Below are 13136 nucleotides of genomic sequence, written 5' to 3' on the forward strand. Positions count from 1 at the left end.
CCCTCTCTCTCTCTCTCTCTCTCTCTCTCTCTCTCTCTCTCTCTCCCTCTCTCTCTCTCTCTCTCTCTCTCCCTCCCTCTCTCTCTCTCCCTCTCTCTCTCCCTCTCTCTCTCTCTCTCTCCCTCTCTCTCTCTCTCTCTCTCTCTCCCTCTCCCCCTCTCTCTCTCTCCCTCTCTCTCCCGCTCAATTCCGTTTGTGCCGGTGCAAACACATCTCGCTCATTTCCCATGAGCATGTTATTTGAAAATTTCTTAAAATCCTGATTGTTTCATGCGATTTCATCAGACCCCGCCCGCCTGCGCAGGAGGAACTCGGAGATAAAATTAGCTCGGGTGTGTGAGGATCCAAGGTAACCGGCGGTGGTCATGTGTGCGGTTGCTCACCACTTAAGTCTCCTGATAAATCGTTTTATTCCTGGATGGAAGTGACGAACACATTTCAGCGCGTGCCTTTGAACATTGTATTTATGGTCTCGTGTTGACAGTGGATACTTTTTTTCCTTCTGAGCGTCATTTAACAGGTCTGACAGCTTCGCCTTATTAAAGGTGTTAGAATGGCTTCATTAGTTTGTCATCTTTTTTTTTAATGAAGCACATTAATTAACGTGTTGGCGAGTGAAGGTCTATTTCTGACTTTCCTCTCTGACGGTCTTTAATGAGAAGAAGGGGGTTCGTCACCAGTTCGGTCTGTTGGAGCGGAGTTGGAAGAGGAAATCATTAAAAAAAGTAAAGAAAAGAGTTTGTCCTTCCGAGAAAAGCAACAGGAGGAATTGTTTCTACTCAGAAACTTAATGTGTTTAGACTTCCAGGTCCGGAAGATGAAGCCAATGCGGACGTGCCTGAAGCCTGTGTTCCCTGGAATCACCAGTAGAGGGCGACTCCACTGGGTGTTTCTATAGAAGTCTATGAGAAAATGACTCTACTTCTCATTACATTTATAACATCAGTAAACATTTTCCCGAGGAGTTTGTGGTTTTGATCTCTAGCCTCAAAAGTCTTCTTCAATACAGCGTGATGTTGGTTTTGTAAATTTTAATCCCATTTAGAGTCAAATAGACGATAAAGCAACGTCGCGGGGATGCAGCGAGATTGACAGCCGGTATCGTCCAATCGGTGCATGGTTGCAGGTGTAGGTGGGGCGCGCAGTGGACGAGCTGTCAGTCAGACCACACGCCCCAAATACTCATGTCGGGTTTCCAAAAAGTCCCAAATGCGAAACTCGAGGCTTCATAACGCTCAAAAACCAACAGGTGACGTCACGGGGGGTTTCGACATTGACGACAAAATGTTGGACTGTTTGTTTCCTTCCAGCAGCAGATGATGAACGTGATCACTGTAACTTGACGATGGTTGAGTTTTTTTCATCATACTACTGATGTGACTTTATCAGCGGCAGGAGCAATTAGACTGAAAAGCATCACTTGCTGCCTCGCTTTAATTACTCAGATCAGCTCTGTCAAGAGATGTGAAACAACTCCTGAGCCTCCACACCTACACCTTTTTCTCTATTTAGCGCAGTGGAAATAGAAAATGAGACGTTGTGTTGGCAACGTAATTACTGACAGGATTATGTTTGGAGGAAAGAGAACTTGTCACGTCACAAGAGCCAGGTTTCACTCAACAGAAGCACTTTGGACAAGAAAAGATGTCATATAGCAAATGATATATGATCATACAAATGTAAATAAGTTGTGTTTGAAGTGAGAGAAAGAAATAATAAACTGATGCTGAATAAAAAAATGATAATATCGCTGAAAGATATTGAAAAATAATGCGTTACTGCCCAAGACTGATTGATATACAACCCTTTTTTTTTTTTTTTTTTTTTTTTTAAAGCCCACAATCATTTCCTCCACCAATTGGTTATTCATGTAACCATGACAACGGGGGCGCCTCATAACTTTAACAACGCTCTAATTCTACCCCAAACCATGACCTCCCTCCCGATCAGCGTTAATCCCGAAACCACAGGAAAAACCTGTTCTTTTATTTCTATTGTCGTAGCAGTGATGTTGGTGATAATGGTTTTTCCTATAAGACACTGATGAATGATGCCGCCGTGCTGAATCCCTAAGAACTATTGATTTTTAAATTTGCCAAAAAGATCAAGTCATGAGGTGATTCTTCATCCGCCGGAGTCTCCGAAGTTTGTTTTGTGGGATGTGGTCAGAGGCACTTCTGCATCTCATTCTAGTTCACACACACACACACGCACGCACACACACACACACACACACACAGTCCATAAAAATATGAGGTTCGTGACGTGAACTGTGCCAAAAGCTTATTTTCATCTCTCTTCTTCAACTGGCCGAATGAAGCAGCACTCACGTGTCAGTGAAAAGGTCCAACATCATGCAATGCCAAGTTTTGTCTTCCCCCCCCCTTTGTTTTTTTTTCGTGGCCACACTTTAAGAAGAGCAGCGCAGAGCAGCCGAGGAGCCGCGGGCTCCGATCACGAGCCTTCCACTTAATTACAGGTGAGGTCGGACGCTGATTTACTGCACAGGCCCGGTCCCTCCCGGAGACTTATAGCCCCATCATTTCACCGTGACGCGTCACCATAACGCATGATTTATGGGTGGGTTATTAAAAGTATTGACATAGGTGGACGTGAAATATGACCTGACACACGGGGCAAAGTGGCCGGGCGAAAAAGACAAACACTGCGCCGCCCTTTGTGCCGACGACGACTTCATATCGGCCAACGCTTGTTTTTGAATGTTTTTCCCGTCTAAAAGTTTGTGCTTTTGATTCAAATTTGACCCTGATGAAAATGAATACATGTGATTTTCATTGCCTGTAGAAGCAGAAGCCAGCGCTTCACGTCTAATGAGCCGCGTGTAGCGCTGGCCTTACGCAACCTCCCGAGCGTCTCATGCGACGCCTCTCTTTGAAGCCTGCAGGAATTTCTTTGGTGCGTCTCCACAAGGGCTGTAATTACGTTTGCCGGGGCAGAAAGAAAGAAACCCCCCCCCCCCCCCCCCGGCTCAGCGAGGACGGAGCACGAGGTTTAAGTGAGGAAGAGGCGGTCCGGTCGGCTCCGGTCCTCTCGCGCGGCTTTCGGGGGACTCCACGCGGCAAAATGTCATCACCCTGGAGTTGATTTCCAGCTGGAATGAAAGATCTTAACCGACTTGACTCGAGAGATTCAGTCATTTTGACTTCAAGAAGTGCCGAACACAAATTCGGACAAATTGTAGGCGGTGAAATCTACAATTGCAGTGTGGAGAAAAACGCGCGTGTGAGTCTGGCTCCTGCTGTGCAGGACCGCAAGTGCTCCGCCAAGCTAAGAACAAAGGTGCATTTGTGTGTTCAAAGATCACGTCCGGCATGTTGCTGATACTGAACACTGAAAAGAAGGCAACAAAAGAAATTTGCTGAGTGCGGACGTGGAGCCGGGGGAGCTCTCCCGGTGCAAGAGGAGGAACGGGACCCTGTGCAGCCTCCCCCCCATCCGCGTCTTTATGCCTCCAATACCGAGTCAATTAACCTAATGGAAGTGGCAATTAATTAACTGGGAGAAACACAATGATTAAGGAGCTGACAATCAAGTGAGTGGCAGTGGGTTTCAAGAAATGCTGATGTAGAGCTAATGACTTCCTGGATTGTGTTCGATGCAGGAGAAAGAAGGAAAGAAAAAGAAATCTCTCTCGCCAACACACACACACACACACACGCACGCGCACACACACACGCGCACTCGAGTCTTTCCATCACAGGCTTGGATCTCAGGAAACCACGATCTAAAGTTTTCAAAATAAAAGCGCTTTCCTTTTTCCCTGCTGCACAGCCGCCGTCGGACTCGAGGCCTTACCGCGTTCCGCTGGCCGCTGGCTCCTATTGGTCCTCTGAACACCCCCTTGATGCTCCTCAGCTGTCCGTCACGCAGGTGGGTGGAACTGATCACAATGTAGTAGCACGCCATTGGACGTAGTTTGGATTCATGTGCTTCGGAATATCTATGATGTTTTGTCTCTCTCTTTTTGGATGTGGAGAGCAAAAAAAGTCTCGAGGACTGCGTCCTCTCCTCCGTCTTCTTCTTCGGTCCTCCTCAACCTTCTCGCGCTCCCCTCATGTCATCTCTGCTTCGTAAAGTCGCGGAAGGGAAGAAGCGGCACGGAAGAAAGGAAAAAGGAGGAGCCCCGCTCTGATTTATTCTCTCTCTTCTCTTAAGTTTTCGACTCTGCCTCCGTCTCTTTTTAAATATTTCACCCTCCGCTGCTCCTCCCTTCCCTCCCCTGTCGCCGCCGAGTCTTTTTCTTTTACTCTCCCCGCTTTTTCTTATCCCCAAAAGTCGCCTGCCGTCAGATTCCTGCGTCCCCCCTTCAAATGTGTCCCTGTCACTCCTCTCCTCTTCAGAGGTTGTGCTCCCATCTCTCATTCATCAGTCTTTCCCTGCCATTGACTCCCTCCCTCCCGTCACTTCGCTCTCGCTTTCTTGCTGAGTCTAAATTTCTTCTCCCCCCCCCTCCCAAAAAATGCGAGCTGCTCATTGATCAGTCTCGCAGTTCCTCCAACTCTCTCCCGTCCGCCGCCTCCCTCCCTCTCCTCACTTCACAATCTCTCCAAACCCCCTTTTGTTTTTCTTCCCCCCTCCTCGTCTTCTGTGTCTCCCTAAGTGGAAGGGGGGGGGATACTTTCTTTTCTGTCTCCCGTCCCCGTCTTTGTTTCTCTCTGCTCGTCCCCTCCTGCTCTCTGCCTCCTTGTTAGTGCAGAGAAGAAGAACTCAGTCTTCTCCTCCCTCTGTCTGCAGGCGTGCAGCTTCCTCTCAGATGCTCCTCTCCTCTCCTCTGCTGCGCTGCATGTGCTCGCTCTCCTCCCTCTGCCTCCTGCCTCCTGCCTCCGTCCCTCTCTCTCTCTCTCTCTCTCTCTGCTGATCTCTTGCTCTGTGGCCAGCAGAGTGGTTTGCTCCTCAGTTACCCGCGGTTACCATCTGCCCTTTTAACGCATGGAGTGCTGACGCTTGCTCTCTCCTCCCACCCTCTCCATCCCCAGCCCCTCCGCTCCCTCCCTCCATCGCTCCCTGTCTCTCCTCCCGCCGTCTTTCTTCTCCCTTTAATCATCTCCTTCTCTCCCTCCTTCCCTCTTTCTCTCAAGCCAAAGGAGACAAGCTCCACCTACTGGCAAGCAGGGAACACACAAAGAGGGATAAAGGTGAAACAGCAGGAGGTACTGTACAGTATGTAGCATTCTTTATGTTTTGCATGCAGACGATCACTAAAGTCGGCACACTTAATTAATCCTTACACGGAAGGACGTGATTAAATATAAACATGACCGTGAGCCGGCAGTGATTCAGTGTCTAGCTCAAGGGCGCTTCAGATGTGTCACTTAAATAATCCTGATTCTCCTGCTGTCGCGGGTTTTTAAATGCAAATGAAAAAAAAGAATGAATAGCAAATAAAGATGATTTAAAAAGCACACAAATGGACAAGTGTGTTGACGCGGAGTAAGTTGGGTTCAGATACATGGACAAATAGGTAAATTCATCAAAGATTAAATCCCAGACAAAGGCCGTAATACAAAAGGCAGCTGTGTGAATTTTGACCCTCGTCTGACTTTAAACCTGTATAAATAGATTTTTTTGAGGGGGGGTTGGAGTGGGTGCAGCAGGGACGAGCTGCAAACACAGCACTGACATATGATCCACTTTCAAGGTTTCATGGGAGACAGTTGCCTGTTTGCACATCACACACACAAAGCAACATTAGCATTCAGTTGGAGTTGTGTCTCTGCCCCGCTGATAAACGCTAAGTCCAACAGTCGCTCCTCTGTTTTACTCCGATTGTAGCGACTAAACGCTGCACTGTGTTCACCAGCGAATCACTGACTGGGCAGGCAGCGCTTCTATAGATGTATTTTTGTCTTTTTCTTTAACAGCCGAAAACAGAACTGATGCGTGCCGTGAGCAGAGTGAACCGAAAACAGTAAAGTTGTGGACTGAACAACCAAAACAGTAGAATGGGGCGACCTGATAGGCCAAGGGTTAGGGTACAAACCACATGTATGCCCCCAGCTGGCCAGACCCTCCCCCGTAAGTCCTGTCTCTCTACCACTTTTCGTTTTCTAATAAAGGCACAAAAGCCACGAAAGAAATGCGAATAATAAGCCGAGAGCTCTGCAGAGCTAAGAAGAGCTGCCGCATCCGGTGATTAATCTCTGTGATTATTATTACGTTGATCATAGCAGCTTTAACAGACGTGGAGGTAACATGCTTAAAGACGTAAACAGACAACGTTGGCGCCCCCTAGTGGTTCCAGGTGGTATTGTGGTTTGGTCATCGTGGTAGAAGACGCTGCGGTAGCGGGACGCCGGTAAGGACGCAGGTACTTTTCCTCGGAGCTCCTGAGGAAGTTGTCGACACCGCTTTGGAGAAAAACAGATTGCCTCATTTTGTAGCGGCAGCGTTAGCATCATGGCTAACTCAACGCCAGCAGCCTGGCTACTGTCCAAAGCAGAAAACAACCGTAAAGGTCCCAATTTGAACAAATGACCTTGAGTTAAAAGTGCAGTATTACAAGTAAGTATAGGCTGTTGTGTTGCTCACTGTTCCAGTAGAAAGAAAACAAAGTGCATGCTGTTTTTGAGGCCTGGATCTCGAGTCTCTGAGGTCGTCTGAGGTTCACCCTCCTTGCTCACCTGCTTCTGTCGCTCCATCAACGGGACGCTTTTTCTCTTGCGAGGTCGAGTTGTTTTTCTCAATGCGGCTGTCCACCGTCTGCCACTTCCATCACCGGGGATAGATAGCGAGAGAGAGCCATTCTCCTCTTTGTTTTGATTGCACAATAGGTTCCTTTGTAAAGAAAACTCGTAATTTTTCCGCGAAATTAACGCGTCCTGGTGGCCACGAAAATGACATGATGAATGCAAAAGCTCACAGGGAGTTTTAGCATCATAATGACAAGTGATGGGCCAAAGAGTTGTCTAGTCCGCTTTAACCAAGAAAAGTTTCTGACTCAAACCGTGACCTTTCTCGACTTTGACCCGATAGATGGAGTTGCCTAAACTTTAATCATTACGGTGGCAGATCATACATCAAATGGGTTTACAACCAGTGCCAACGTTCATTGCCAGTGCGGGGGGGGGGGGGGGATAGTGTGTCATTTATTATGTGAGGCAGAAAGTAAGGTTGTAGAGATCGAGGTGGAGTGGATGGGTGTGTAGCTGGTCCAACTCTCCAGCAGGAATCTGGAGTGTGCAAGTCTTCACGGACCTGCAATTAACATAACCTGACCTTAAAAGATTAATTCACCGATTCTGCACCGCACTGCTATAACGTCGTCAGACCCGGGATGGACGGTTTGAAAAGAAAAACCCATCGGAATCGATGCGGCCGGACCACATTAACTGTCTCTTTTTTATTCCGCACATTCTTCTTCCTTGTCAAAAACCTGGCACCTACATTACTCATAATGTAATTCCAGTAGATTCCTGTGTGTTACGCTATAGTGGCAGCTAATGTCGTCTCCGTCCTCGGGCCCGAGGCAGAGATGAGGTTCCGGGCTACAGAGGTCCGGTAAGTTAACGTCTTTCTTGCCCCACACCCCTAGATTTTATTTTCCTTATCAAATTTGCAGACTTCAGACCAAACCAATATTTAATCAGTCTTTACACTGCTCCCTCCAGAGCCACAAAGGGGTTTTTATAAAAAAAATGTCTCCACATATGCAGTAGTTCTATCCCACACTGTGAACTTTCATGTGTTCTTTCAAAATAGTTTTTTTTAGTTTAGCGGCATATCATTAAACAGTGAACATTCAATGTTACTGGGGTTTTGTTGATTAAAGGAGACGTATTATGCTCATATTCATGTTCATCATTTTAATTTGGGTTATTAGTTGAGAAGGTTCACATGCTTTACTGTTCAGTAAACACATCAGTTTCCTCAGACTGTCCGTTCCTGCAGCTCCTCTTTCTGAAACACTTGGATTTAGCTCCCGTCTCTCTAAGGCCCCTCCCTCCCATCGAAGCACAGTCTGCTCTGATTGGCCAGCTGGCCCGACTCTGTTGTGATTGGTCAACCGCTCCCAGCGCGCGTAGGAACTTCTCTCGCTCTTGCTTTAACCGGCTTTGTTGGGGGCGTGCCAGACTAACCACTAGACGTGCTTCATAAACTTCCATAAAATGGTGATGTCACCATATTATAGAAGTATCGCCCGGACAGCTGACGAGGCGTTTCGGGAGCTTTCTGCCGACTTTTTTTATTTTGCCGACCTTTTATATTCACAAAAAATGTACATAACACAGCAGAGGAAAGGGCAAAACTGAAAAAAAGCATAATATGTCTCCTTTAAATCCACAAATTGACCAAAGCGTTGCAAAGAATTCACCAAAACAAAACTTTTTCCCCCATGTTTCATGTTGATCGGAGGACGAGGCAACATCACAGCTTTATAACCAAGAGATCAGGAAGGTTTCAAACAAATCCCCAGTTTACCCCACGAATCCGCTGCAAATATGCTGCATGTTCAGGAAACAAGCACAGTAGGTCAAAGGAGAACACGGGAGCGGTCTGGGACCAGAGAGTGATTTCAGCAGAAGATCTCTGATGGAATAGCAGTAGAAGAGGTCAGAGATATGAAGCAGCATGCGTTGGGGGAAAATAAAGAAAGAAAACAGAACCGTACAATCAGTTTTTCGATGGGAGGCCAGTGAAAGGCAGATACCGAATCTCCGCTTCCTGCCAGAAAGAAGCTGGGCAGGCAGGCGGGACGGAGCTGACTCACACAGAGAATCACAGGAATCAAGATGGCAAGAAATAAAGGCATGTCAAACAGCCTCCAGATCCCCAAAAGACGACAGAGCCGTTTAGGTACGTCGAGCTCTCCGGACGTCTACTCCTCAGCTCGCGAGCCAAAACGGATCAGTCTTTTAATCCATAAGAAAAATTACAGTTCAGTTTAGTCAGAGAATTTACAGTCCTCTGATCCACGAGGCTTTTAAGACTGGGCTCCTCTATCTCCGAGGGGGCAGAGTGAGTTATTCCACCTGAGGTTTTTGTTGCCCTCCAGTTAATCCCTTCCATCTGTATCTAACCTTGTTTTGGTTCTTATTATCTTTGGGGAGGAGTAAAACCCGAGTGTAGGAGACAAACGTCTCCACAACTGCACAATTAGAGGCGGCGAATTTTGAGTCCACTACTTAGAGGAAAGCTCCCGAAACGGGTAATTCCTCCATTTTTATGCTCTGTCTACCTCAATGTTCCTCTTATCAGTCCCACCTTTCTGGTCAGAGTTTTGAACTTTGATTCGAAGCAAAGTTTGCTGGTCCTAAATTCAAAAGGCTGTATCTTAAGGGTTTGTTTCCAAGCATCGAGAACTCCATCTTCCGGTTCCAAATCCACCGCCGTGCCCACTTTAACTTTTCCCGAGGGTCAAAATTGACTCAATCTTCAAGGGATCCACAAAAAGTTAAGGTGTCACGCACCACAGTTGGGCTATTTTTAGTTTTCCTTGCTAAAAATCCTTTCTAAAGAAGAGGCAGGTAAGGAAAAACAACAACTAGGGAATTCACATACCTTAATGTAGAAAAAAGATGTTTGTCATCTCGTTGCTGAAGGATTTTTATGAGCATTATCTGGTTTACTATCTCTATGGATAAAGGCCGGTTAAGTTAAGGCAACTTCTCGGTTATAGTTGGAGAAAGCCAACTATAAGTTCAATACATCACTCTGACGGGACTCGGGAGGTTTTCGGGACACCATGCACCGACCACTTGTTGATGCACTGACCACTTGTTGATCTGTGTAACAAAGCAGAAATCCTCCTCAATATTTTGAGCTCTAGTAATAAATACTTTTACCGCTTAAGACGTCCACGGTCTCCGTCTCCCTGATTCAACTGCATCAATTTTACATTGCAGCAGTTGAGGGAAAGATGGAGGTCAGAGTTAAAAGGCACCAGGTGGAGGAAGACAAGGTGCAGGAACTTGGACATAGATTGTTTTAGGCCTTCAAACAAATGACTGACTCGTCTTCGCCCGCTTGTGGCAAGAAGAATATTTACGTTCGAGCCTCTGTGATTCTGGCGGGAGCAAACGAGGAAGTCAGGCGACATTATCTTAAAGCGATAAAGACCCCACAGGGAGGATGTTTGTCTTGGATCGATCATAATAACTGGACACTGGACTCAAAGGTGGCATCCACATGAATCAAAAAACTTTTCTTGCGTCCGGTTTTGCTTTCGCATCATGCCGCCCACTTCACAATGCGTCGGCGATATTATATATGTTACACATATATTATAGGTGGTTCAAAAAGTTCATCATCATTTTCATAATGATAATAATTGTGAACAAGATAAAAGTGTGTGTTTTATATATATATATATATATATATATACTTAGCAGCAGTTTTTGAGATGATGCAGTTTTCTTTAATATTCCTGTGCCTCCTGGTGATCGCACATCGCTGCTGGACCTTGTTAAGTTAAAGTGCACCTCACGACCTTTTGCAAGAAGGACAACCTGCGACGCTTCGCTGCACACGCTCGACTGCAGCTCACAGCAAATTTGCAATATCCCATAAAAGTGCACAACCCATTAACTTTAAGTTCATCATCAGAAGGGAGGGTTTGTTGGGAGTTTTTACTTCTACTTTATTCAGCATTGATGAGGTTTACAGAGGGTGTCACACTTACTATTTTGGTAATTCTCATCTGAAACAATCACAGCATGTGTGAAAAAAAACGTATTATTTTCTGGCAGGTTAATTTCACACAGAAACATCCCAACTTTTTCACTCCGCGTTCAATTCTTCTTGTATCCCGAACATTGGTTTATTATACTGCACATTTGGTTTTATTTGTGTAAATTTGTTTTACATTTATATATTTACATTTTTTCCTCGTGTCCCTCACACCATGTTAAGATTTATGTAGGCATTATTTTGGGGGGGGGTTGTGTTTTGGGTGCATGGAAAGATAATGTGGGTTTGCTGGTGGATTATGAGTCGTGCTCGGGGGGGGCTGAGGAGATAAGAAGGAAACCATTAAAATAAGTACGATAATAACACTGTGTGTTCAACGAATGCCGGGGTTATTTATTAATATATCACATACACACCCACAGGGAAACAAATTATGGAACTCATGCTAATGTGGGGCAATTCATTTTCACTATCTGCACATTTAAGGAGACAAAGAGGGGAAAAGGAAAAAAGGCTTCACCGCAGTTTATTAGTGAGCAGATGTTTTCCAACGGGGGGAAGAGCGGATGAATGTGGAAGTGTCTTGTCACGCGTCCGGAGGTGTGTGGGACATACAGATGAACCGACACCGGTCTTGGTGAGAACCTACAGAGCTGCTTCGGTGCCTTCCGCCGAGGAGGATATGTCTTCGTTGCAGTTAGTTTGTCGGTTTCTTTGTTCTTCAGCAGGGTAACGCAAAAAGAGGGGTGGAAAGAGGGGCCGAGGGCCAAGAACGAACACCATCAAATTAAGCGCGGATCCTGGAATCTTTTTTCACTTCCTTTAAGATCAGGCAGGGTTGGTTTTTTTTGAAAACATTTTCACAAGTTTACCAGGGAATGATTCATGGTTCTATGAGTTTGTGTAGTTTAGTGCGGTTTGATCCAGGACTTATTAGGCCTTCAAAAAGTAAGGAACCAATGACATTTTGTGGAGGGATGGGGCATGACCCATGGAAGAACCAGTTCAATTTTGGACGGATCCGGATAATTCGGCCCGTCCAGTCATTTTTCTTTACCTTTCTTTAACATGGCATGATAGGGCGTTAGCCTTGGGGGAGGTATGTGTCCGTCAGTCAGAGACAATGTGCCCTGCATCTACCATATTGTTTATTTATCTAAAAAACATGTACAGTATGTATAACTTTGAATAGATTCCACCGAGCTGAGTCTGTTTAAGCTGTGTGAAACCCTTTGTATCTTCAGGAGCAAATAACATGTAAAATGAACAGTCGAATGTACAGTATTCATAGTATATAAATAGATAAACAGGGATAGAATAGTAAGATATGGGCTAAAATAGAAAGTCAGACTGGAGCATCATTTTTTTTTCAATACTCATCAAACCATCCTGTCACCCGTTGTTCCCTACGGCTCTCCCTTAATTCATTAAATTCATTATTATCCCTTAATTTGTCAAGCATCTGCATCCTGCACTTACTGAGAGCGCCGGAAAACGAGGCCCGCTCTCACCGACACACAGAGCTAAACCGCCGACTGCAAAGATGAGCATCCCCGGCCAATTAACTGAGTTTAATTCGCAGATTTGCATAAACATTTACATCGGATCTACATGCGACGATGACACGTGAGAATGTGCTCTTTTCTGAATGCAGATGGCGAACTCTCGGGCACATGTGCTCATAATGTCGAGACATTTTCTCATTTTGTCCAGTTTGTGCCTGGACGATGTGACTTGTATGTGTGGGATGGTTTTACAAGCAAACACACACGCACACACGCACACGCACACACACACACGCTCGCTCCGTCGTTCACTCCTGCAGCTCATCAGATGTAATGAAAACCAACAGGCCAGATAACACTGCGCTGCTTTGGGGGGAAAGTATTCATCATCCTGTATGTAACCTGGCTCGCACATTAACGCTCATATTCAGGCACTGCACAGACGATGAGACGGTGGTCGGACCCCCCGAGAGACCCTGCAGGATGGGACAGCTTGTGCCGGGCTGTGGGCCGTCACATCCAGACGGTGAAATGTCACAAAAATGTCAGGGGGGGAAACCCAGTTGGCTCCGGAGCCGACACTCTTCAGCGATACACCAAAGAAAAGGCCAAACTCCCCGACACTCGAGTGCCGTCGTCGCAGACTGCACGTTGGCACCGGGGCCATTAGTCAGACACTGGTTCAGTGTTTTTATTTGCCTTGTTATTCAAAGCTTAAGTCCGTAACAGGCAGGAGTTGTGTGTTTATGGTGGAGCGCAGTGCACATTTACTGGGGGGGGACCAACCAAAGCCAAGGGCTCCGGATATTTATGTTAACAGTGGCACTGCACTGCTCTTTGCGATCAGTCCGTGACTTTAAAGGGGTGTTAAATAATCTATGACCTTTATGGGGCCGGTAGGAATTGCAACACATTTGGCAGAAGAACGTTCCTCCTCCTCCTCCTCCTCCTCCTCCTCCTCATCCAAGACTCTGGCACATGACC

General features: G+C 46.2%; 1 protein-coding gene across 1 annotated transcript in view; it reads right to left on the reverse strand.

Moving 5' to 3' along the window:
- The window catches only part of znf804a (zinc finger protein 804A), a 54691-nt gene extending 50159 nt beyond the window's left edge, over positions 1-4532 (reverse strand). Inside the window, exon 1 of the mRNA XM_035606339.2 lies at positions 3817-4532. Within this exon, the coding sequence (XP_035462232.2) occupies positions 3817-3927 (111 nt within the window). The 5' untranslated portion in view covers positions 3928-4532. The remainder of the gene's footprint in view (positions 1-3816) is intronic.
- Between the last annotated feature and the right edge of the window lie 8604 nt (positions 4533-13136).

Source organism: Scophthalmus maximus, chromosome 10, assembly GCF_022379125.1.
Source record: "Scophthalmus maximus strain ysfricsl-2021 chromosome 10, ASM2237912v1, whole genome shotgun sequence".
Lineage (NCBI taxonomy): Eukaryota > Metazoa > Chordata > Actinopteri > Pleuronectiformes > Scophthalmidae > Scophthalmus > Scophthalmus maximus.